The sequence below is a fragment of the Gavia stellata genome, chromosome 4 (genome assembly GCF_030936135.1).
Source record: "Gavia stellata isolate bGavSte3 chromosome 4, bGavSte3.hap2, whole genome shotgun sequence".
In the NCBI taxonomy this organism is placed as follows: Eukaryota; Metazoa; Chordata; class Aves; order Gaviiformes; family Gaviidae; genus Gavia; species Gavia stellata.
Genome location: NC_082597.1, coordinates 68,680,767 through 68,704,558, shown reverse-complemented (window position 1 = coordinate 68,704,558; position 23,792 = coordinate 68,680,767). Strand labels below are relative to the sequence as shown.

The following is a 23,792-nucleotide window of genomic DNA, read 5'->3' as shown; positions in this document are numbered from 1 at the left end:
GGCTTGTCAGCCACTTCATTAATGGACATTTGGAACAGCAGCAGACTTGGGAGAGACCTCTAAGGAAATCATGTAATACAGGTTTCCATTTTGACAATGAACTATTAATTATTTTCCAGCTACCTGCTTACTCACTTTACAGTTGTTTAATCAGGAATATAATCTCTACCTTGTTGATGAGACAGTTCTGTGAGACAATGACAGAAATCCTCCTGAGATCAAAACATATCACATCTACTGTATTACCAAAACTACAACTTGGCATATGGGGACACCTGGTTGATTTGTCATGATTTAGTCTCAACAAATTTAGGTTATCTGTTATTTAACACTTTACTATTTTCTAAGCATTTACAAATCATATTTTTTATCATTTACTCCAATAACTTTCTACGAACTGAAGGTAGGCTGATGAAATCATTGGCTGCTCAAAGCTACTTGCAGTAGTCATCTCTTCACAATGGTATCAGTGGCCTTAAATCTTTATTCATGAAATTAAACTAAATGAGCAAACTAGTTGATTCTTAGATTGTATAGCAAATACCAGCTCTATCATTTAGTTTAACCTCATATGCAAAGCTTAATTCCTAGATTACACAGTGGAAATAAACTAGTGTGATCCTTTAGTTTTCAATGTTTTCTTGACATCAATTTTAAAGCTGTAAAATGCTAGCAGACTGAAAAAGAACTATAGGTTTACAGAAAGCTATAGCCATATCTGCTTAGTGCTTGAGGAAGGGCTATAAAAGGGGCTTTAGGGAGCACCAGATATGACATTGTGTCAAATAATTTTTCAGTCTTCCCTATAATCCTATACATAGTAGCTCCTAGTACCAGGAAAGACAGTTCTCTCTATCCTGTAATTTGCATAAACTATAACACTAGATACTGGACTGGGGAGAAGTCACTCAATAGCAATGACAGGATTATACCTCAAAGACAGACACCTTTAGGGTGCTTAGTGTCATCTTTTAGGATTTCTATATTAACAGTTCTGGTCAATTTTCATGCTTTTAACTCCCATTATATGTAGTCATTTGCGCTGCACACAAGATACTACCAGACAAACCAACAACTCCCAAATCCTCTCACTATGGAGTTTTCTCAGAAATTCCGTAGGCTTGCAGATGGTGGGTTTTATTTTGCCTAAAAGAACTCAAAAGTATTGTTTGGGAAGGGAGGAAAACAAAAAGATATACTGAATATTCCCATACAGCATAAAGACAAAGATTGTAGGGACTGCCAACGACATGACTCATTTCTCCAATTTTTCTTACACAGCTCCCACTTGTTGACCTCCGGGATTGTAGGGAAGCAATTACTTGCTTCAGAAGTTATTTCTGTAATTAAAGCAAATTGACCTGACTTTCTATTAAAACTCCAGAAAATAGTCTGAAGTTAGACTTTGCCTTACCTACACCCCGCAAAGCTACACTGTTATTTTAAAAACAATGACAGAATGACTCGCATATGTACAGTGGCGGTACGAGCACGTCTAACCTTTGAGATTTCCCTCCTTGTATTTTGAACTATGTTGACAATGTCCGGATGGGATTTACAATGGCTCAAAGCTACTATTGTTCACACTACATTAAATCTACAATATATGCAATGAGATACCATAATATTTTCACTTGGAACTTCTATTAACCCACAACTTGAATGTATTTAATGAAATATGTAGTGCTCACAGAGTTGATTTATATGCATCACTATTTACAGTGCACGTTTACAAAAGAGCAAAAAGCACCCTAAGGAACTCACGGTTCTTTTGACTTTAACGGAAAGTAAAAAGTGCTTGATTTGCTTTAGCTCAGTAACACCCCTGGAAGCCCCAGAATCTTATAGCTGGATTAGGGATGGCGACAGGAATCACTGATGCAGCTGAAACAGCTAGTATAGGAAATGTACTATTGCTACCAATCCTAAGCCAAAACATTGCTGTGTATTTTAAAACAAAAATCATAGTCATATTTATGTTTGTTGTATAGATAAGTATACAGAATCAATACAAAAGGCATGCTGAAGACCTGGAAATCTATTTTTGTCAGTGCTGTTCGAGAAACAATTGGAGTGGAGGATTCATACACCCAAGGGAAAATTATGCAGGTTCTCTTGAACAGATAAACCTTCACTTCTGACAGACGTTCTGAATGTATTTAATTGCACAAAGTGTATGTTAGAATATAGTAGAACAGTGTTTTGTGCTGGAAAAGGCATACAGAATTAGCTAGCAGAAGGCAGTATATTGGTGCCCTTAGAGCTATCTTATAAGCAATCTGTTTTATATGTTAGTCAAAATAAAACCATCACTCTCTCCATTCCTCTACCAGCTTAACACTGGGTTAGCTGAGTAATTATTTCTAGAAAAAAAGCATAATTCTTGTTATTCTTTTACATAAGATGATCTGCATGCAGGTTATGGTAAACCCAAACTTTTTCCAAAGCAACACCCTTTGGGCATTAATGACTTCCAAGAAATTATCTTGTGCTGCACCTGCTCTCTAAGTATGTTTGCAATAATGAACTAGCAAACTGAGAAAAGACAAGAAGGGTATTCATCACTAGTGCTAGGATTGTGTAAACCTAAAAAAATTATACATTTTAGTACTCCGTGTATGTATGCCAAGATCTCTACTGATGAGATCTTTCATGGCAATTTCTGTAAGAATGCTGTAACCTATTAATAGAAAAGAAAAACATGACAAAACCTGTGCTTTCTTAACACTGAGGCTATATGCTATGTTTTTCACATTCTCACTTGAAAGAGGTCTAATTTCCTTTCACCATCTAGAAAACTATGTTCCAAGAACTACCGAAGGGATCACTTACACTAAAGCCAGTCCCCGGAAAACATATCCAGAAGGAAAAAAAATTATTTCCCATGGAAAGGCATGGAAACAAGAGAACAGTGTAGCTAAATTATCAGGAAGTTAATGACTGGACCTCCTTTTCCCAGCTCATCCCTACAACATTAGTAGTCTCAGCATTACCACGTGGAACAAACCTCTTTAACACCACCTGGTATACTTTTCAGCAGTTGGTCTTGCTTCCAGGCCTGTCATGGCTCATTAAGATAATACAGTACTTTCTCTCTACAAGACTGTTCTCGGAGACCACAGAATTCAAGATAAAATGAGATATGGAGGTTTTATCACAAGACAGAAAGGGACTGTGACATATCGTGTCAAGATTTTAGTATCTGAAAAGGCCACAGAAGAAAAAGTTTTTCAAGGAAGGTGAAGAGTAAACCCAAACCAATTACAAAAGATAAACATAACTTCCCAATACTTAAAGAAACAGCGTAAACCACAACAATCTATTTCTGTGTGTGCTCATGTGGGGCCTATTTACATAGGCTTTGCTAAAGATCCCACTTCTTTGCTTTGCAGTTTATTCTTTCTGTGAAACTTTGAGATTCGAGTTTTAACAGCTCTCTCACCTACGTGAATCATCTGACCAATCAGTTTTGTACTGCTGCCCATAAATAGGTTAAGCTTTTCTGCTTATTTCCATGATTCAGGACACCTAGTAACAGTTGCGCTGAAAACGAAGCGGCAGGCTGTCTTTAACGCTGCCATGACACTAAGCGTCTCAGAGCGCTCGAAGGCTCATTGACAATGCAGGAGGACAGAAAGGATAACAGGCTTCATCCCTTAATTGCCAAGAGAAAAAAAGCCCAAAAGAGATCATGTTTTCTCCCAAGTTTTTTTTCACCTGTATTATAAAATAATAGCAGAAGCCACCAAATTTGAAGGTACCCAAGATCTACAATTATGTTTATGAAAGCCTGATGTTTCATTACAGTGAGGAGAACTGTGGAGTTAAAAAACCCCAAATTTTCTGGCCTTTCAATAAATGTTAGCCTTAAAAGCCACACAATATAGCTACACAATGTATTTCAGCTTTCCTATTGGATTCTGTGTGATTCACTTGGAGACTAACAGCAGTTCCAAGGTAATTTTATTTCCAATTATTTAAATGTAACATCTGTATTGGCCAGTTATTAGAAATGGATGATTTTCCACATTTCAGACTACTGCAACTGAACTTTTTGCAACTTAAATGTCAAAATCTAACTGGGTGACCATATATAATGAAAATAAACTTATATAATTACATATATTTTATGCTTGAAAATTAAGAAGGACAAACGAATGGTAGTAAGATATTGTTGTGTTCATTTTCACTGTATGCCCTGAAAAAGACATTTTAAAGAAAAAAATCTAAGCTTATAGAAGAAAAAAAGGGACTGATGCAGATGCACTTGTTCAGCTTTGCCCCAGACAGTAAATTGTACGGATATGGAGTGCCCCCTGTGGGATTTTAGCTTATTTAATTTCACACAAAGTAATTATAGGAGGTGCTTTGGTACCGTTGCTGCAATCACACGATGGCCTGATATACCAAGTGGCCCATAGACCTTATAGTCTAGTTCAGTATGATGAAGAGTTTGCGCTGGGCCTAGAAAGACATACCTTGTAGATGCAAGGTTAACATACTACTGCTTAGTAGCACTGACAACAAATGCGAAGTGACTTCAAACTACAGAGACAACTGTTTATACAGGTGGAACGTACACGTACTTCTGCAACTAGGAATCACTTCCCCTCTGGAGAACGGTTGTTAAAACATAGGCATAAACCATAATTTCTCTAATGACAAAAAAAATATTCTTTGATTTCCAAGAAGACAATTTCTGATGAGCTGACAAGTTGTCATTGGATGGTCTTTGATAATTTTTATTTTGCTGGTTCTGTTCACCATGGGTGCACATAACCTGAAATATTTTTGTTTGGTTAAAGTGTTTGCTGTGTTTGAAATTACTTCACACCACATTTTGGATCAACTGAAATTACTTTTCTGGCACATGAACTATGTGCCAATTAATCAGTTTCTTTTGGACTACTTTCAATTTCAACCTCATACTCATACCTCCAGACAATACTGCTTTATTGCTGAGAGGATGAACTTTTCAGAAGATAAACAACCTCAGCTTCCACTGACTTCATTTTCAGTTGTAAGTGTTTGTGTGTTTGCACTTTTCTTACCTGATAGCCAGAAAATGAACACGTGGACTTATCAAACACCTACCAAATATTTTTAAGTGACTTGCATATCATGCAGGAAAACTGTAGCAGAGATAAGGATGAACAGTCTTCCTGCATAGCACTGCCTAGGTTGGCATCTTTTTTTTAATAGTAGCCCTCATGTAGCTCTCAGCAGGCCTTCCAACTCAGAGATGAAATAAGGAAGGAATACAATAAACAGCTTCATTAAGCTACACAAGCCTGGTTCATCTCTGATCACCTCCTACACTCTGTATCAAACGAGACACTACCTGTGGGATGTATTCACGTAATTAGAGACTACTGTGAGAAATATTCAAAAGATCACTCATGTAAAGTGACATAAGAAATCAAAAGACATTTTTGACAGCTTGATTTTGAAACATAAATTATGTTCTATTAGAACAATTTATTCATCTGTAATATCCTTGATTATTTTTAAAGAAAAAGGAAGATAGTAAATTATTCTTGGACAAGTAACAATCTTTCTGTTATGTGCCAGCAGGATGAAGGATTCAACTCTGAAGCGCCAACTACATTATGTAAGTCTGCATCCCTTGAATTATAGGGTTAGCAGCAATTGCAATTAGCAAGAGAAGCCATAATTCAGGAAAGGGCTGTTGGACAGTTTTCCAGGTCTGAAAGAACAGATTGAGAAATGCTCCAACTGGGACTTTTCAACCCTGAAGCAGATGACTGGGAAGAATCTTCTGGTCCTTCTGACCATAACAAAAGGCCTGGCTAGTCAAAAAAAAAAAAAAAAAGAAAAAAAAATATAAAAAAAAATCTCTTCTCTACATGCAGACACAGTGTCTGTTCCCCTTCTCTATAAGTGCAGTGTCCGCTGCTACAGTTTTGGCAATTGCATGAGCTCGGCCCCAGATTAGACTGTTTGTGCTCAGTTATTTTCACACACTGCCAAAATTTGCTGACAACACCAGGAGAAAAAAAGGGAAAGGAAAACTGGTGATTTTCAACAGTTTATAATTCAGCTCAGCCTAAGCAGGTTTTTATGGGACAAAGAACAGAGATTTCTCTGTAGACAGCACTTTATTCCTGCCTAATTTAAAAGATTTGCTGTGAATGATGGAAACATTAGAACTTCTTAAAGAAAACATAACAAAACAAAAATCCTAGCAGTTCACTAGTATTTTTTTTACAGTAGATCATGTTTGGTGATATAAATAGAGAGACCATTATCTACCTCTCTCATAATTTTTTACAACAAAGTTTTTTTTTTTTTAAAGAAAATGAAAATATTAGACTTAAAGGAAGAGGGCTTCAAAATACATAGTATTTCTTTAAGGAGTGAAATTTCTTCCTTGGAATAATTCACACTTGTTATATTCTAGTGCCACAGGATTCCCTAAGGAGTGTGAAATGATGTTCTCAGGGTTACAGAGTCAGTAGTAAACACAAGTTCTAGTCTAAGAAACAGTATTTTAAATATATTTTTTCATTAACATAATACTTAACAACTTCCTATTAAAACCCAGAGGTAAGTTTCTGGAGTCCTCCTGTTGCTTTAACACTTTCTTTCAGTCCATATCTAGAATATTCTAAAGCAGCATTTCCTAAACTTTTTTCTTACATGCTCCCCTGCCCCATTAGCTGACTGCAGGGCCCAGGCTGTTAAACTTACACCTCTCTCAAATCCCAAATTTAATTAGTGCTGCTGTTGAGCACCTCAAACTTTTCCCAGTGAAGCATGCCCTAAAACTTGGGAAACAATATTGCTTTACTGACTCTTTGAACAGTATCTGTACAACAGCTATTGTTTTCCATTAAGGATACCCAAACCAGCTAACTGCTTCTCAAAATTGACCACTCATTAAATTACTGTTATTTTTGAGTTGAAATAGTAGGAAACATTTTAACAACATTAGAAACTTTTTTGAAAACTAGAAAACAAGCGGGAAGAGTGCTTTTCATAAAAGGCATAGGCTGGGAAACTAGGGCAACAAAGAATATACTAGAGTTTCTGTATATAAATATAAGATATTTAATTGACTGGGAGTCCTCAGCCAAGACTTGTTTGCAACAGAGCCTCACGGTGAGGGTGAGTTTTTGAAGTTTGGATGCCTTTGGCAGCTTTATAAAACTTTAAGACAGACCAGTTATGACTGAAACATGCTCAGCTAGTTAACTATACAAACGTGATGGTTTTTCCATCTTTCTCTCCACGTGCTGACAGCATTACCATTCTCTCCAGTGTTGTTCTTCCTTCTGAGATACAATGGATCTACCAGTTTATACAGTTCCTGATACTACACTTCAGTACAACAACTTCCCAACAATAACTTAGTCAGCTAAGAGAGGTCATCATTTAAAGAAAGGGAGTAGTTATATTAAAGGCTCTAGAGCCACACAATTCCAAATACATTTCAGGATATACTATACACTACGTGTATATTTTAATGAGAAGGTTTGGCAGAGCAGAGCAGAGCAGTTTGGCAGAGGAAAGTACTGCCAAGTGATTGGATATGGGATATATCTCCAGTTGCTTTGGATTCCCACATCACCTTAAGAGCTGTTCTTCCCATCCCCCAATACACCAACTCTCAAGGCAGCCAAATTTATAGCTCAATAAAATTTTTTATTAAAAATAAAAAGTGTGGCTTTTAAGTACTGCAGTCTTCCAATGTCCTTATGCCAGGTCTAGATCAGACTGTTGTAGCTGAATACGAAGCTGGGGAGGCTTGGCCCACTTTATACAGCACTCCTAAGTTAGAGTTTCAAGATCTAAGCCACCTCTCTCCATTTTGTAACAGCTGTTTTTCTATCCTTTCATTAAAAAAAAAAAAAAGAAGAAGAAAAGGAAAGAGGCTAGCGTAGAAAAGTTAAATAAATAAATAAAGGCTCACAAAACCACAGTGGAGGAACCACTGCTGGTCCTGCCAATAAAAATGTTCCTTCTCTTCAGGGCTGGCTAAACAACTGAAAGTGTTTCTAATGAACTGCTGGCAGCACTATCCATCATTGCACTAAATGGATTCATGTCTCCCTAAACTAAGGATAAGTATTTATCTATAATGCACGGTCAGAAATTAGGAAGTATTTAAGCCTTAGAAGTCTAATTCCTCACTTCTCCCCACCTCCTCAAAGCTTGGTTTTATTCAGGCCTCCTTATGTAGAGATGACAAGAGAAGTCTGACTGATAGACAATTTCAAACTCTGTTCCAGGGCTAATGAATCATCCACATGAGCTTGAAAAATACTTTAGCAGACCAGACATCTGCAGTCTGACTTTAGCATTACAACTAGCTGATATTATGTTTAGCTCTTCCCTCTTTCCTTTTTCTCATTTGCTACACTGACTTGTGTCTTACCTTAAAGTGGATTATAGGCTACTCAAAGCAAGATGGCACATTCATAAGACACACAAAATAATTGAGTCCCAATAATTGTTTAGGGTCTTTGAAGATGCTGTTGTGCAAATAATAGTAGTCTACTGCAAATCAGCAGCAGAAAGAAACACTTTTGAGCTCTAAAGAAAGTGTGAAAGTAATGTAAGTAATCCCTGGTCAGAAGTCACTTCTTAAGGCTTGACTGATTACATAGATAGCTGCTATCTGTAGAGACATATTCATACAGTCATTGTCCTTAGAACACCAAGGATCAGAGGAGAGATATCAATAAAACACGCCTACAAATAATGGAACGAAACACTTACTTCATCTCCAGTACCTCCTCCAAATGTTTTCTTCTTTCAGCTCGTAGGTTGGTCAAATGAGTTTCCTTCTCAGCCAAAGACTGTTGTGTAGAGGACAATTTTGCTTTCATTGACTCCAGCTCCTGCTTAACCTTTTCCATGGCCATCATCAGTTCTTCTACCTAAAACATTTTTGGGGAAGACAGGAGGAGAGAAAAACAGAGTAATATGATCAACTGGAACTTACTAAATGTCATAACTAAATTAGAGCACAAAGGCTACCAGTGCATGTACACTGCATAACACTTCTGTAGACTGGAAGCATCATCTAGTGCTGTGGACAGGACATCTACACTTGATTGAAGCAACATTAGTCTGTGAATTAACATAGTCTGGTCAATGGAACGTTACTGTTACAATACCAAGTTACGAATCTTCAGCTCTTCAGTATTTCTATTTTAGAAAATGTACCACAAGGATAAAAGGATGGCCTATATATGTGTTAAAATTAGCCCACAAAAATGCTAGGTATTAAATGGAATACATCGATAATATACCAAAAGTATAAAAAACTTTCTCAGTAAATGATGCCGAAAGAAAATCTACATATCCTCTTTAAGAATGAAGGTAATGTTTCTGAAACAGGGAGAGAACTGGGTTCCCATGAAGATGTAAGTAAGGCTGCTTCCCTCAAAATATCTGTTGAACAATACTTATAGGCACATTTTGTGATTTAGCAACATGAAAGATACTCAAAGAGTTGCTGATGGCAGACAGGTACAGCAGAACTCGTATCTTCAGCAAATGGGAAAGGTTCAGAATTAACATGACTGTAAATTCTAGCATAGATATTACACAAATGAACATAGTCATATTTTATTTTGCTCTTGGAACAGGTTCTGTCTCAGCTAGAATTTATCACTAATTAACATGCAAACCCACAATAAATGCTCAAGTACAGCTACATGTAACATACAAAAACCTCTGGATATTCTTTTAATAATATTATAATACTGCTCAATTGCACACATCGCTTTCACTGATTTCTTCCATATATATTTTCTCTTTCATGTCACAACAAGTGTTCATTTACATAATTTACATTCACATAATCAAACATCTGTATAAATTTAGTATGACAATACAGCACTGCATTGCATTTATATCCCTGTGTAACAATCAACTTGTGCTTCATACTGGAAGTGAATTATTGAAATTATATTAAGCTCAATTTCTACTTACAAGTTTTTACAAAGAGAGTTGGGCACATCACTTGCTATACACTTGCTGGAGGGTGGAAGGTATGGAACATACCATCCCTTGCTTTAATAAACCCTGTACTCCTAAAGGCAGAGCTAATGACTCAGGACAAAAACGGATAATGAGACTGGTTTTCATCCTCAATCAGTGATAAAGCAAGAAACACTGCAATTCAGAATTAGCAGATTTATAAAAATCTAGCACAGACATTGTGCAGTGCTTACTGCAGAAAGCCTATCTACTTCCACTCAAATGCAGCTGACAAGTATTCTTCTTATGCCCAGCAAATTAAGAAAAATTTAAAATATGCAATTATCAAAAACTACTCAAAATATATGGCTAATAATTCATCTAGTAATCAACAGATCGAAGGAGAATTTCAGTGATACATAGCCCATACTGGCTAGCACACATATAATAACCAAACTTTTCCTGTCATATTAGTGTTTGGTGTGCAAAAAAAGACCAGAAACTCCGTCAATTTAAAAAAAAAGAAAGATAAAACTTCATAAAATGAAATAGAGAAATATATCACAAAAGAATACAAAGAAAAACTGCAGAAACAATGAATAGCAAAAATACTACTAGGACAGAAACTGATGCCTAGAAAGAGAAAAATAGCAACATGCTGGGGAAAGTGAAGATGTACTAGTGTATCAGCTTCTAGTATATCACATCTTCTACCTCCTTCGGGTGGATCAGAATTTCCTACATAAACATTTTCTTCTAAACTGAGAAGAAAAGAGGCATACCAACTACAAAACCCTCTGCTTATAACAGAAAATGACCTCAAATAAACAAGCCCCCAGCCAACTGCAACAATCAAAATGGCTTGTGTCAATATGCCAGTTACCAAGACAAAACAATCTTTGAAGCAACATCGTTTCCATGATCAGATTTGAAAGATTTCTGACATCCTTCATTCCATTCCCAGTCATCAAGATTTGTGACGCTAACAGTGAAGGGCTGGTTTGCTTGATGCAGATCTGTAGCCTAACAACTCCATGCTGTTAAGAAGACACAACAAGGCTAGAGGCTGATATCTAGGCCAAGGCTCCCAGTGCTAGGTGACAAAATCTAACTCTCCAGGAGTACTTTGCAGTAGTGGTTATTGCAGATACTTAATCTTTTTCTCATTGCTCCAGTTGGTAACTCTTTTAATTCTAAGGTTATATATTTTTGTAGATTACCAGAAAATTGATCTAATCGTGTATTAGGAATGGCTGGAATGCCAGTGGCTTTTAAACTGTGCCAACAACTTAGTTCATGGAACTGCCCTTACCTTCCATCCTCTCCAGCAAGTACCATTTGTCATACCATTTACTAAAGACAAAATTCACCAAAATAATGATGACTGTATTCACAATAAAGAGTTCATTGTTCAGATTCATCAAGTTATAGATATTCCATGGGAGCATTTCAATTAAACTTCTACAAAACAAAATATTTTATTTGGCAGCTTATGAATCTTAGCACAGACCTGTGTGTATATGTCCCAGTAAGCAGTCCTGTGAGAAATGATAGAGGAATATTCACTGGAAGCAAACTGCTTGCAAAGCACATCTAATTTAGCCTACACAAAAAACTTCAATACATATAATTATATAATATATATAATAAATATACAATAAAGAAAAAATATTTGCCAAGAACCAGAGTTCCTGGCACACTGAGACATTTTCAGAGACGTGCTGTTGACATTGTCAACTTAAAACTGAGAAAGGGACTGGATATGCAAAATACTAATGAGGCTGGGGATCCTACCAACCTCCATACTAACTCCTAGAAAGATTATTGATGATCAGGATAGGCAAGCTCAAATTCTCACCTGTTATATGAGAACTAATGCACTACTGAAAATTTCTGAGACACAGTAGATATTTCAGGTCAGGAAGAAGGCTACATCAACTGATGTGGTTGGTATTGGTTGCCTCTTAAAATCAGAGCCCAAAGACTCCAATAACTAGGGTCAATCCAGACAGCCAGGCTAACTAAAGTAGCCTCAGGATCCTCAAACACTTCAGTTTGTTTAAATTGCAATGTAGTGGCAGCTACCTTTTTCTTCCCATTGTGAACTTTTTCCTCAGTGATGAAGAATCGCCTGAAGAGAACTTTCCTACTGCACAGAAAATTGAAAAAGGCTTCCATAGCCCTCTCAGGAAGACAGCTCTGGAGCTTAATTTTCTGCTTACACCTTGTCAGAGAAGCAGAACAATTTTGGGCCACCATCCAAGCAACAAATGCATCATGAATGCTAGTAACATGATGTAATTCACTACAGTGGTACTGTGCAAATATAAAGAGGCAATGGACAAAGTCATCAATATGGCAAAGAAAGGAGCACAATTCTACACACTTGAAAAACATCTGCACTGGCAGAGGATCTATTCTGAAATGGTGACCCATGCAATCCACTTTCATATGCTATGTGCATATAAAAAGAGAGGAAAAAGCTAAAGAACTCCCTCCACAGACACTGCAAAGGAAAATTTTCCGGTCTTAAGGGACGGGACATGAATGCATCCATAATTCAAATGTATATGACTGGCTTAAATAATATTTATTAAGGACAGCACATCACTGGTACACTACATAAAAAAAGTTTTATGTTAATGTTAGATAAGGCTCTTGCCTGCCTGTATATTAACAATTCTCTCTTTGCAGAAAAGACTGTATTTCTCTCCATTACTAATTTTTTCACTGAACCAAGGAATGGTTTGGGTTGGAAGGAACCTTTAAAGATCATCTAGTCCAACTCCCCTGCCACGGGAAGGGACATCTTTCACTAGATCAGGTTGTTCAAATCCCTATCCAACCTGACCTTGAAGACTTCCAGTCATGGGGTACCACAACTTCTCCGGGCAACCTGTCCCAGTGTCTCGCCACCCTCATCATAAAACATTTCTTCCTTATGTGCAGTCTAAATCTAACCTCTTTGAGTTTAAAAACACTGCCCCTTGTCCCGTCACTGCAGGCTTTTGTAAAAACTCTCTCCCCGTCATTCTTATAAGCCCCCTTTATACACTGAAAGGCTTCAATAAGGTCTCCCCAGAGCCTTCTCTTCTCCATGCTGAACAACCCCAACTCTCTCAGCCTTTCTTCACAGGACAGGTGTTCCAGCACTCCGATAATTTTCATGGCCCTCCTCTAGACCCGCTCCAACAGGTCCATGTCTTTTCTGTACTGAGGACTCCAAAGCTGGATGCAGTACTCCAGGTGGGGTCTAATGAGAGCTAAGTAGAGGGGGAGAATCACCTCCCTCGACCTGCTGGCCACACTTCTTTTGATGCAGCCCAGGATACGGTTGGCTTTCCGGGCTGCAAGCACACATTGCTGGCTCACATCCAGTTTTTCACCCACCAGTACCCCCAAGTCCTTCTCCTCAGGGCTGCTTTCAATCCCTTCATCCCCCTGACTGTATTGATATTGGGGATTGTCCCGACCCACATGCGGGACCTTGCACTTGGCCTTGTTGAACCTCATGAGGTTTTTCACTGATTCAACCAAAGTTTCAACCATTCAGATGGTCCAAGGTATCTGTTAGTTTAGTTATTTTTCCTTCCTATTATTTTTTTTGATCAAGCAAAAAAGACTGCATATCAGTCCATAATTAAAAGTCTCAAAGGGCATGACAAAGGGACTTGACTATTACACTAAGAACCCTACTCCTAAAATGGAGATCCACTTCTTTACATGCAGCAATACACAGGAAACTTATAGTTTAATGCTTAATTACATGCCTGAAAACAGACACATGTTTATGTTTCTGATTGAAGGATAGAAATTATATTTCTTTTAGTATACACACAGACACAGTGGGCTATGGAATAGCTGTTTATATTCATTACTGTGTCGCAAAAGTTCCAGGCGGAATACAAAATGATGACATTTTAGAGAATACAGATAAAAATACCAACACGAACAATTCATTTTCCATGAGCATTGTATAAACCTATCACTAGAGATCTTATTTTCAAAACCAACTCAGCAGGCTAACTTGTATATTTAAAATTATTGGCTTTCTGAACATAGACCTTTCTTGTATAAACAAGAAATTAGTATTACAAGACAAAATACACTATAAATCTGTACTTTTGCCCAAAATGAATTAGGCCAGCAAAACAGAAAGTCTTGCAATTACAAATCAATAGTAAGAATACTACAAGCATTGAAAAAAACATTTCCCAAAGTGTCACTCTCTCTCTCAGAGGATACTCTCCTACTTTTCTAGAGCTCTTGAGTTTTTGAACTATTTTTCATTTCACTGTGTATATTACTGAAGTGACAAAGAAATTGCAAATTTCTTCATTACCTTTTACTTAGTTGAACTGATTAGACTGCAGGACAGAGAGAAGGGAAAGAAACAGACATGAAAAGAAAGACAAAGACAAGAGTTCTGGCTCCATGCAAACTTGTTTGGATCCCAGAAAAATTTCCCAGAACAGATGTTAAGACATGGAAAAAGCACAGGCCAGACTTAGGACTTAAGTATGTAATTTAACTGCCTAAAGTAACATATTACAGGGAGAAAGCATTGAGTCTGACATAACTTGGATTGCCAGCAGGACCAGATGGTTTGCTTAAATCACAAGCTAATAAACCTTTACACAAAATAAGAGGGAAATGAATTATGGTTTCATCATAGCCCCATTTTCGTTAAAGCGGTAGGGTGGCTTTAGGTACTCTTGAAGACTATACCCAAGATACTTAACTAAATTCTTGGCTATTCTGAGCTAAGGGAACAACTTTCAAATTCTTATAGATAATTGGGAAAGCTGTTAGGCATAGCTTTTTGAGAGCTAAAAAGTCAGAGAAAAATGAGAAAAATAAGTAAGCAGTAACAATAAAAATCTCTCCCCCCTGCCCCCTGATAAAATTAAAATGTAATTTCTGGTTTGTAAGGTAAGGACAGCCCTCAACTAGGAGAACAGCTGAAAGCTCTGCCACACTGACAGCAGAAGGGTATAAAGCAGAATGGCTCTGCCCTACCACGCAGGCTGGAGCTCTAGCTGCAATTCAAGCCCCTCGCATTCACCACCGGTGCATGAGTATGCATGTGCCTGTAGGTGGACAGAGGAACGCATCACGGCTACAGGCTTCTCTACTATGACAATGTGACCACTACTAATCCTTTTCAAGCAGATACATAAGGGGTTAAGAACCTTTACCTTCATTTTTATTCTGTAATCGTAGGCACTATAAAGACACATTAAGGTGAAGAGATGTTTACCTAAAGACAGCGTTCTTCCCTACACTATACCTATCACCCTATATAACTGCTTCACTTGTTCTGTGTGGTCACTGTCAATGAACATTGCCATAAGATCCTATGCAGACAAGTAAAAAACTTCCCCCCCCGCCCCCCCCCCCCCCCCCCCGAGTTGGAATTCCTTAATTGAAGATCCTACCTAAAGACACTCGGAAGTAAACACAGCAGAATATTGTGCAGCAATTAGATTATTTCTATATATCACATTTACCTCCATCTCAAAGAGGATGCTAGATTTACAGCACGCTTTTGCCAAGGTCAACTGTGTATAACATTAGAGGACTGTGGCAGACTGTGCACAGGGGGAAGGGGACGAGTTCTGTTTTGTTCACAATAAAGAGGGGAGTTAGTGTCAAAGCTGTGAAAATGGTTGGTGGATTATCAGTTCTCCAAAGAAAAAGCAGCATCTTCTGATCATCTGTAATATACAGCAATAATTTTAGGGATGAACTTTGTGTTTCTTTACATTAGTGTGCGGCTTTCTTAAGTCTTTGTGCCTTTAGTTTTTAGGTTGTTAGGATTTTGTGCATTCAGCATCCCTGATAAAATACAGTGTTTTGGCAGCTTAACAGAACTGGTGCCACTGTCCCATTCTCACATTATTAATTGGGAAAAAGGAGAGGAGAAAGATAAAGAGAGAGAACAAAAGACTATGGTCTGAAATGCTGCAGGATACTGTAGCTGAAGGCAAATTTTTTTATCACTGTGAAAGTAAGATACTTAGACAGCTGATATCTCTTGTTTCTACGAGTTAGTCTCTCAGCAAAAACTTTCATTATAAAAAAAGCACCTGATAATGAAGAGGAGTTAATGCTCTGTGTTGCTCCTTTCTGTCTCTACTGATGGCTCTAGGCAATGAAGAGCACTAATATTAGACTGACCAGATCATATCTGACATTACAATGTTACTCCTGCAGAACCCACAGAAATAGACATACAGGAGTCTCTGTCAAGGAATACATTACTTAAGTACCAGTCAAGAGTGCTTTTTGCTCATACTCTGAGCACTGAGCTCTTGTATGAAGGAGGAGGAATGAAAATTCACAGATGTTTGGAAAAGAGAAAACTCCTCAGCCACCAGACTTCAGGACTGAATAAGTCACAGCTGTGTCCTGTTAGAATGTTTAGAAGTAGCTTTGGCAGTTGTATCTCCTAAATGAGGGCCACAAGCCATATAAATAAGCAACAGCCTACTGCTGGGACAAGAGCGCTTGAGAAGGAAGCGATAATTGCCTCTGCTTAACACACACAAAATATTTGAGTCAGGCCTGAAAAAAACCCATGAAAAACTGAATGCTGATTTCTATGGAGGACAGAAACCTGTTGTAGTCTCTGGTATCTGAAAACTGTAACAAGTTACAATTTTATTTCTGCATTTCCCTCAACTGGAACCATTATCCAATGAAGTATTCTCATTATGCTTTTTAACCCTTGCCAAAGGAAGCTGTCCTGTTTTATTTTACATGGCTCTACAGTCTTAGGAAACTGTCTTGTGTTTATCTTCTGCGGCTAGCAATGAATCTCTCCAGGCCCTTGGGAACACAGCAGCAATCATTACTTCAAGGGATAACAATTCAATGGATAAAAATCTTGCAAAAACCCTGGATTTTGATCACCATTTAAAAAAATCTCTAGAGGCAGAGAGACTAGAATTTAGCACATTTAGCACATCCTGCACAGTTTTGCACACACTCATTTAGCACAATTTGTTACATCCAAACAAAATCTCCACATCTATGGTTAATTCATGATACTCCAGCCACAACGCTAAACATGGATATCTTCAAAATAACTTGACCTTTTTTAGGGTACATCTACTCTGTGATTGCTGCTAAGGTAGCAGTAGCAATTGGGCCAAAGGAAGCCTTTCAGTTCAGACTAATTGCCCAAGAATTTCAGTTTTTCACAAGCTTTCTGTAGATAAGATGATTTCCATTTTGATGCATTTTAGACAGATTCAGGTTAACTAGGATATGTCACCATGGCAGACAGTTTAGACATAACTGAATAATATTCAAAGTAAATATTTAATGCTGTGCTACATAGCATAGCATAGATTGTCACTTTATATAGCATTGATTGATTCTCCAAAGAGAAAAATTCTGGGATGATGTATTAACTCACTACAAGTAGTGAAAAAATGGTATGCTAATTCCACATACAACTTTAACACTTTTCCCAAAAGACGTTAAGGATCATGAACATATATGCACGAAAGCACAGTTGTTATGTGAAAGCACATGCATTGCCTCATGAGGGTTAAACATGTGGCTAACTGAAGAAGTACAGTCTCACTGGCAAGCTCAGGAAAGTTTCCACTTCTACTAAATTGTGGAAGCAAATCTTTAGCATTGTAGTTAACAGAAAGCAAATAGCAGAACCTAAACACAATGACTAAAAAGTAATCCCACCATACTGAGCCAACTGAACTCAGGCTGAAATTCAGTGAAGGGTTTGAAGGAATCTGATGGTAAAGAGCAGTACAACAAAGTCTGCAAGCTTTTGTGCAAGCAGGAAATGTTTCAAAAAGAAGCAGCATCCTCAATTTAATGAACCTCAAGTCTGCCAGTCTTCTGTGTTTTTCTATATAGCAGAAAGGTCTGGAAAAGAATACAATTTCTTTTCTTGCATTTCATTGCTTTTGGGGAAAAATTTATTATGTCAGAAAAAGAGTATTTATTTTTAAATTTATGAATCGAATGTACAAGTCTAATGAACTTTTCTAATCCTCTAATCTACGTATTATTGTATCACACTTGCACCCAAGATCACAGTTAAAGAATGCAAATGGAAAATGGAAAAAAAATTCCAAATGAAAAAAGCACAAGACTAGCTTTAAGCAAATACTAACACAAGTAAGTATTTGGTTGGGTCCTCACAATTCCAAGCAAGCATTAATGTAACCAAATCTGCATGACTTTCTCCTTCAAACCAGACCTGAAGGCAACTCAAGACTTGGATTTTCTCTTGAGCCACAGCAAATAAAATACTATCTAGAGGTAGGCAGTTAAGAAAATAACGTAACAGGTAGAGAGATGCCAAGATAGAGCTTTGTGTAGAATACTTGACTATAATAAAAGGCATAATGTGAAATCAGATAAAAACTATCTGTTAAACAATAAAATAAAGGGATAAAAATCCAGACAAAATGATCTTAAAATCAGCATTTGCACCAAATTTCTATATAACAGTTTCCATCAGTATTTCTCATTTCATTAAATGAAAAGGTGACTTATATGGAGAAATGCTCAATGTATATTTTGAACAGAGGTTAATTATCCTTTCAGTGTCCCCAGTTCTCCTAAAAGTCGTCAAATTTTGCTCACTTTGCAACCTTAAACAAGTGCATCAAATTAAACAAACCCAAAAGATTTAGAAGTTTTTTCCCCTACAATGTTAGAAAAAGATCTCTTTCCCAAAGTCTTTGGGCATGATTTTCTATTAATCAGGTTTTTTTCCTATTCATTTTTCTCTACTGGAGGCAAAAAAAAAAAATCCCCCAAGCCCCCAACTAGACACAGCTGAACATATCTAAGACAGAAAAGAATAAAAATTCCACTATTACACCTGTTAAAAGGTACGTTACTGAATACAGAAGGAATTACATACTGAATCACCCTTTCCATGTAAGGAGTGTGACTCAATACAAATCTAGGTATTTTTAAAGGAAAAGGGTAGGTAATCCATTTAAATACCTGGGGAGAAGTAGTAACTTTAGGGAGAAGCAGTGCTTCTAAAAAAGACTGCAAACATATTCATTAACAAGGACACAGTGCACAGTCAACTTTACCTAGCCAAAATGCTTTCTCTAACCAAAGGAAAAGAATCAGACAAAAGAATGAAAAAAAAAAACCCTCTTGAAAAACAATGGCAAGACTATACTTCAGGCTGACAACTCACTTAAAAAGCTCTTAAAACAATAGATATCAGCATAGATTTTTTACTTAGTATGAATTAAATACACAAATAACTTCGTACATGTGTGTGTATACATACACTCAAAAACCAAAATGAATTTGGCAGACTTTTACAGAAAGGAGCTTTGAAGAAAATATTTGAGAGAAATTCAGCCAAAGAGAATGTAAACTGCTTAGAAAAATCAGGGGGAAGCAATGAGGCTCCAGCACCTTCACCGCCAAACCATACCTTGGATTACTGCCTTGATCTCCAATCGCTTGGTTTATCAAACAAAAGAAGAGACAAAAACATTCATTAAAAGCAAACTGTCCAGCATCTGTTACAGAGCTGTCAGAATTCTGACGTTTCCACGGTGCTCAGAAAGCACCTATAGGTAAGTGGTTCATGAGAAATTCCACTTTATATTTTCCATTTACAGGGACCTGTAGGAAAGTAACTTAATGTGTCAGAATTTGTGCTGTGAAATAATTCCAACACTCAACATATTTTAGAAAATATTTTAGATCTATTTCAGTAATAGAATGCTCAGCAAAAAGGGTATGTGTTTTAATTTATTTTGCATTTTTAGAAGGTACTTGATAGGATAGGGTCCAATATACAATAATTCTGTTGTAAATGTAGCTTCTGTCCTTACAAGAAAATGTAGTCTAAGTAATATATGCTACAAAGTTAAAACAGGACCAGAATGGTGGTCTGAATAAAGTGCAAATGAGAGTTATCATTCCAAACTTGGCTAGAATTTCTGTACAGTAACTTACGGGTAAGAGAGAAAAGGCTCTTGGAGGCTGTACTCTACATTTAAACCTCAGCAGACACTGTACTTACAATAGGGAAATCCTGGTGAACAGGAGATGGGGAAGAAGGAAAGAACTGTGAAGGAGGTTCTAGTTGAGTTATTAACCTATTTCATACTCATTTTTCCTTAATAAACAGATATGAATTTTTAAGTAGGCATATGTGATAGAGAATTTCAGGAGTCTTGTTATCAACATATTTTCCATGTAATATGTACCTGAAAGAATATTAAATCCTGCTGAAATAACTTATAAAGATAGACGGAGAAAGGAATGAGCATAAGAAAATACATTTAAACAATACATTACTATTACAATATTCAGTATTTCATTTTTTCTCAAAAGGCAAAGCAGGGAAACCTGCCCTGTGTAGGACAAAAAGATGCAGTGTATAAACATAGATACAGCTATTTATAGGTCTACATACTTAATCTCGTTTAAAATTTCCTACCAAGAACTGTAACTTCAAAAAAGTTGATGGAAAAGTTGATGAAGATCAGACTGCCAACTTAGAAATCTCAGTTTAAGTAACTACTTAAGGAAGGAAGGAAAGAACAAGTCATGACCAGTATTTCATGCGTTTATTTGCATTTTAGGGTAAGGAGTTAGATGTTAGCTGATGCTATATAGAGACTGCATTTAAATAGGAGTTGATATTCATGAGAGAACAGAGCTGCACTACTATCAGCAGAAATACTATTTAAATTTCTAAAACCTACTGCTTTTCAAATTTGAAGGAAATAAAATAAGGTAGAGAAACATATGTTGTGGTCAGGCAGTGCACCATCTCACTCGTAGAAATAGCAGCCTGTTGTAAAGGCCACAGTAACAGCTTCTGGTAAAAATATTTTTAGTAATAATATGAAACAATTCCTGCCTCCATTTGTCAGTCCTGCCCCCACAGTTCAATGCTTCCTCAGATACACCTCAAGTTCTGCATGGGGATCCATGAACCAGATCAGCAAAATGGTTCACATGAAAAAATTTCTTCAAAAAATACGATCATTCTTATAATGAATTAGGTCACTGCTCCATTTCACAGCATGGCCCCAGAAAGACCCAGGCTGGGAAAACTGGAGGGATGTGCAGTGAAGTAAGGGGATGAAAGTGAACTATGCCCTCCAATAATGAAGGCTCAAAATGCAAGTAATTCTTATATTGTGCTCCTTGAGCCAAGGACCTGACACTACTTATTATTGATTGACACTGAATCACAGAACTCGAACTTCTGTTTCACTTTGTTCCACAAAATGGGCCCTCTTCTTTCACGAAGATCGAAACACGTTTCCAGCATTGTTCTGGGAATGGTGCTGATTATGACTAAGTTGTAATGTAAGATAACCTCCTGCCTCCCGCTGCAGAAGAAGGGATGGTAAGATGCACCAGGACAGTGAAAGAAAGTTTGTGAGCAAGACAGGGCCTTTTGTCAAAGACGACCTCCAGCAGTTTTTCCTAGGGATGTAAAACTACTACTGCCTTTTTGAGCAGGTAAAAACTTATATTTAATTCTTTTTTTTCCCCTGAGGAATGTAACAATAGCTTTACTAAAGTAAACTCAGATTTGGTTAATTCAGAAAAAAATGCCTGGATCCACATTTGTTTTTCCCATCTCTACTAGAAAGAACTTTATAATAGAAGTGTTTATCCGAGAAATCCTACCGTCAGGCTTATGGAGAGTACTTAAAAAGAAGTCTCCATACACCTTCCGACCTTCAACCTAGAGGGCTGAACTAGTGGGATCAGCCATAGTTGTACATAACCCCACAGCTGTAAGGAATGTACAGTAATATTTACATACAGGATTCAGCAGGTGCACCAACAAAACCAGGTGAGTATGTTAGAAAGAACGAACTTGAAGAACTTCAAAGTCTTTACATCTGTGTAAGACTCCCTCATCTGCTTTCTGCATGGCCGGGTTTCTGTTATACACAACAGTAAAGTTAATAAAACTATGCCCAATCCGATGGGTGCACTGTTCCCAGCAGGAAATGCCTGATTTTGTTTTTGTGATAGATGAAAGAACAGGTCTAAGATCCTGAAATAAACAGAAAGCTTTAGTCAGCTGGAGACAGCTTGCCTTATATAGATTGTGTATTAACACAGTTAACCCACTGCCTCAGTTAATACACACTGCCAGGATATTTTCAAACACTGGATTAAAGAGAGCAAGATTTTAATCTGAAAGGGTTATCTGAGAACCATGAAATCCTGAGTAGCTTCATGGACACTGTAATTCAAATCTGAAGCCTGCAAAATAGCAGGAAAACATACATCATGAGATGATGGAGGGTAGGATTACACAACACAGGGCTACAAAACCAACATTAAATATTGGGGCAGAGGTACACACAAATGAGATGTCCTCATACCTTGAACCACTTAAAGCCAAAATGGTTGACCTCATGCACTGATTCATTAAACAGCTTCAGACAGGCAGTGAAGTGGCAGAATGTTAAAAAACAAGATAAATAGAAGAGAGGAAAGAAAAAGCATGCAATTAAAAGCAAATTAGAATCAGTTTGGATAACATTAACATTTTAAAATCACATATATCATTCATACTTGGTCTAAGAATGATCCTAACCTATTATCGTTTGTAAAAATCAAAGGATTTGCCATTAGTATTGTATAGAAAACAGAGTCTTGCATTTTAAAACTCTACAAGCTATCTAAGGGTGTCTTTCACAATTCTATAAAGAGCCTCCACAGAACATAATAAAACAAAGAGGGCATTCTTTTACGGTAATTGAAGGAATATGAAATGAAAAACATTTGAAGGAAAGTTTCCTCCTCACCTTGGAAAAACAGCTACTTGCCATCACTCTATTACTTGACTGTATTTAATTGATATCAAAACAAAATCCTATGGGACAAAATGGGGTACAGCAGGTGTACCAGTGCTGACTGGAACAAGTCACTCCAGTTGCTTTTCTTCCGTGCATCTTGTTCGTCATATTTTAATAAACTGTAATTGGTCAGAGCCAGCAGTTTAGTTCTTCTGTTGGAGTAAGACACTGTTGTCAATCAGTGATGGTACAGATGTTGACTTTTCCCTCGTCTGATCCCGCTGCTTTCAATCCATCCTTCTTTCTCCTCCTCACTTCTGTACACACTACTAAATCCAAATTAATTTCTTTTTCACAATGCTGTTGTCCACCATATTTCACCAATCTTTTCCCACAAATCTTACTCCTCTTAGCTCTCTTCCCCTCCTCTCAATCTCTCTTATTAATTTTTATGGCTTATTTACCCTCAGGCTGCACATTTCCCTGCCTTGCCTCATCTTTCATATTGTACAACCAATTCCAACTCTCTATTCACCAGCATTTCCCTTTTTCAACAAGCTCTGACCATCTGATCTCACTGTGTGCCTCTCATCAGGCTTTGCTGGTGAATTCTTCTGAAAAGCCTCCTTACTGCCAAACCTGAAATTTGTGCGTATTCCCAAAGCACTATTCTCTTTCCATATTCTTGTTTTAGGATGCATTGTCTATAAATAAAACTTCACTCCTATGACAATAATTCCCTATTTCACTAACCCAGACTTATCTCTTTTCTCTGGAATAAACCTGCTGCTAACATCTCACAGTGGACACACATCTATGAGGAGCTCACGCTCAACAGGCTAAAAAGGAGTCCTCTTTTCCATCCTGTGACTGAAATCTTCCTCACTACTTCATTTCTTTTCATCTAGAACAAAGTTTTCATATTTTTGTTAATTTTGACAGTATCTTTGACTCAAACCTCCTTTAAAAGGTTATTTTTAAAAACTTGCACAATTTTTTTAAAGGAATATCCCTAACAGAAGACTTTTCTGACTGCATCTATAT

At 37.2% G+C, this 23,792-nt stretch overlaps 1 protein-coding gene across 3 annotated transcripts in view; it reads right to left on the bottom strand.

The window, feature by feature from the left end:
* The window catches only part of ERC1 (ELKS/RAB6-interacting/CAST family member 1), a 291,590-nt gene that overhangs the window by 90,300 nt on the left and 177,498 nt on the right, over positions 1-23,792 (bottom strand). For all 3 annotated transcript variants that reach the window (XM_059816571.1, XM_059816572.1, XM_059816573.1), the window contains one exon: positions 8,743-8,903. In XM_059816571.1, the coding sequence (XP_059672554.1) occupies positions 8,743-8,903 (161 nt within the window). The remainder of the gene's footprint in view (positions 1-8,742; positions 8,904-23,792) is intronic.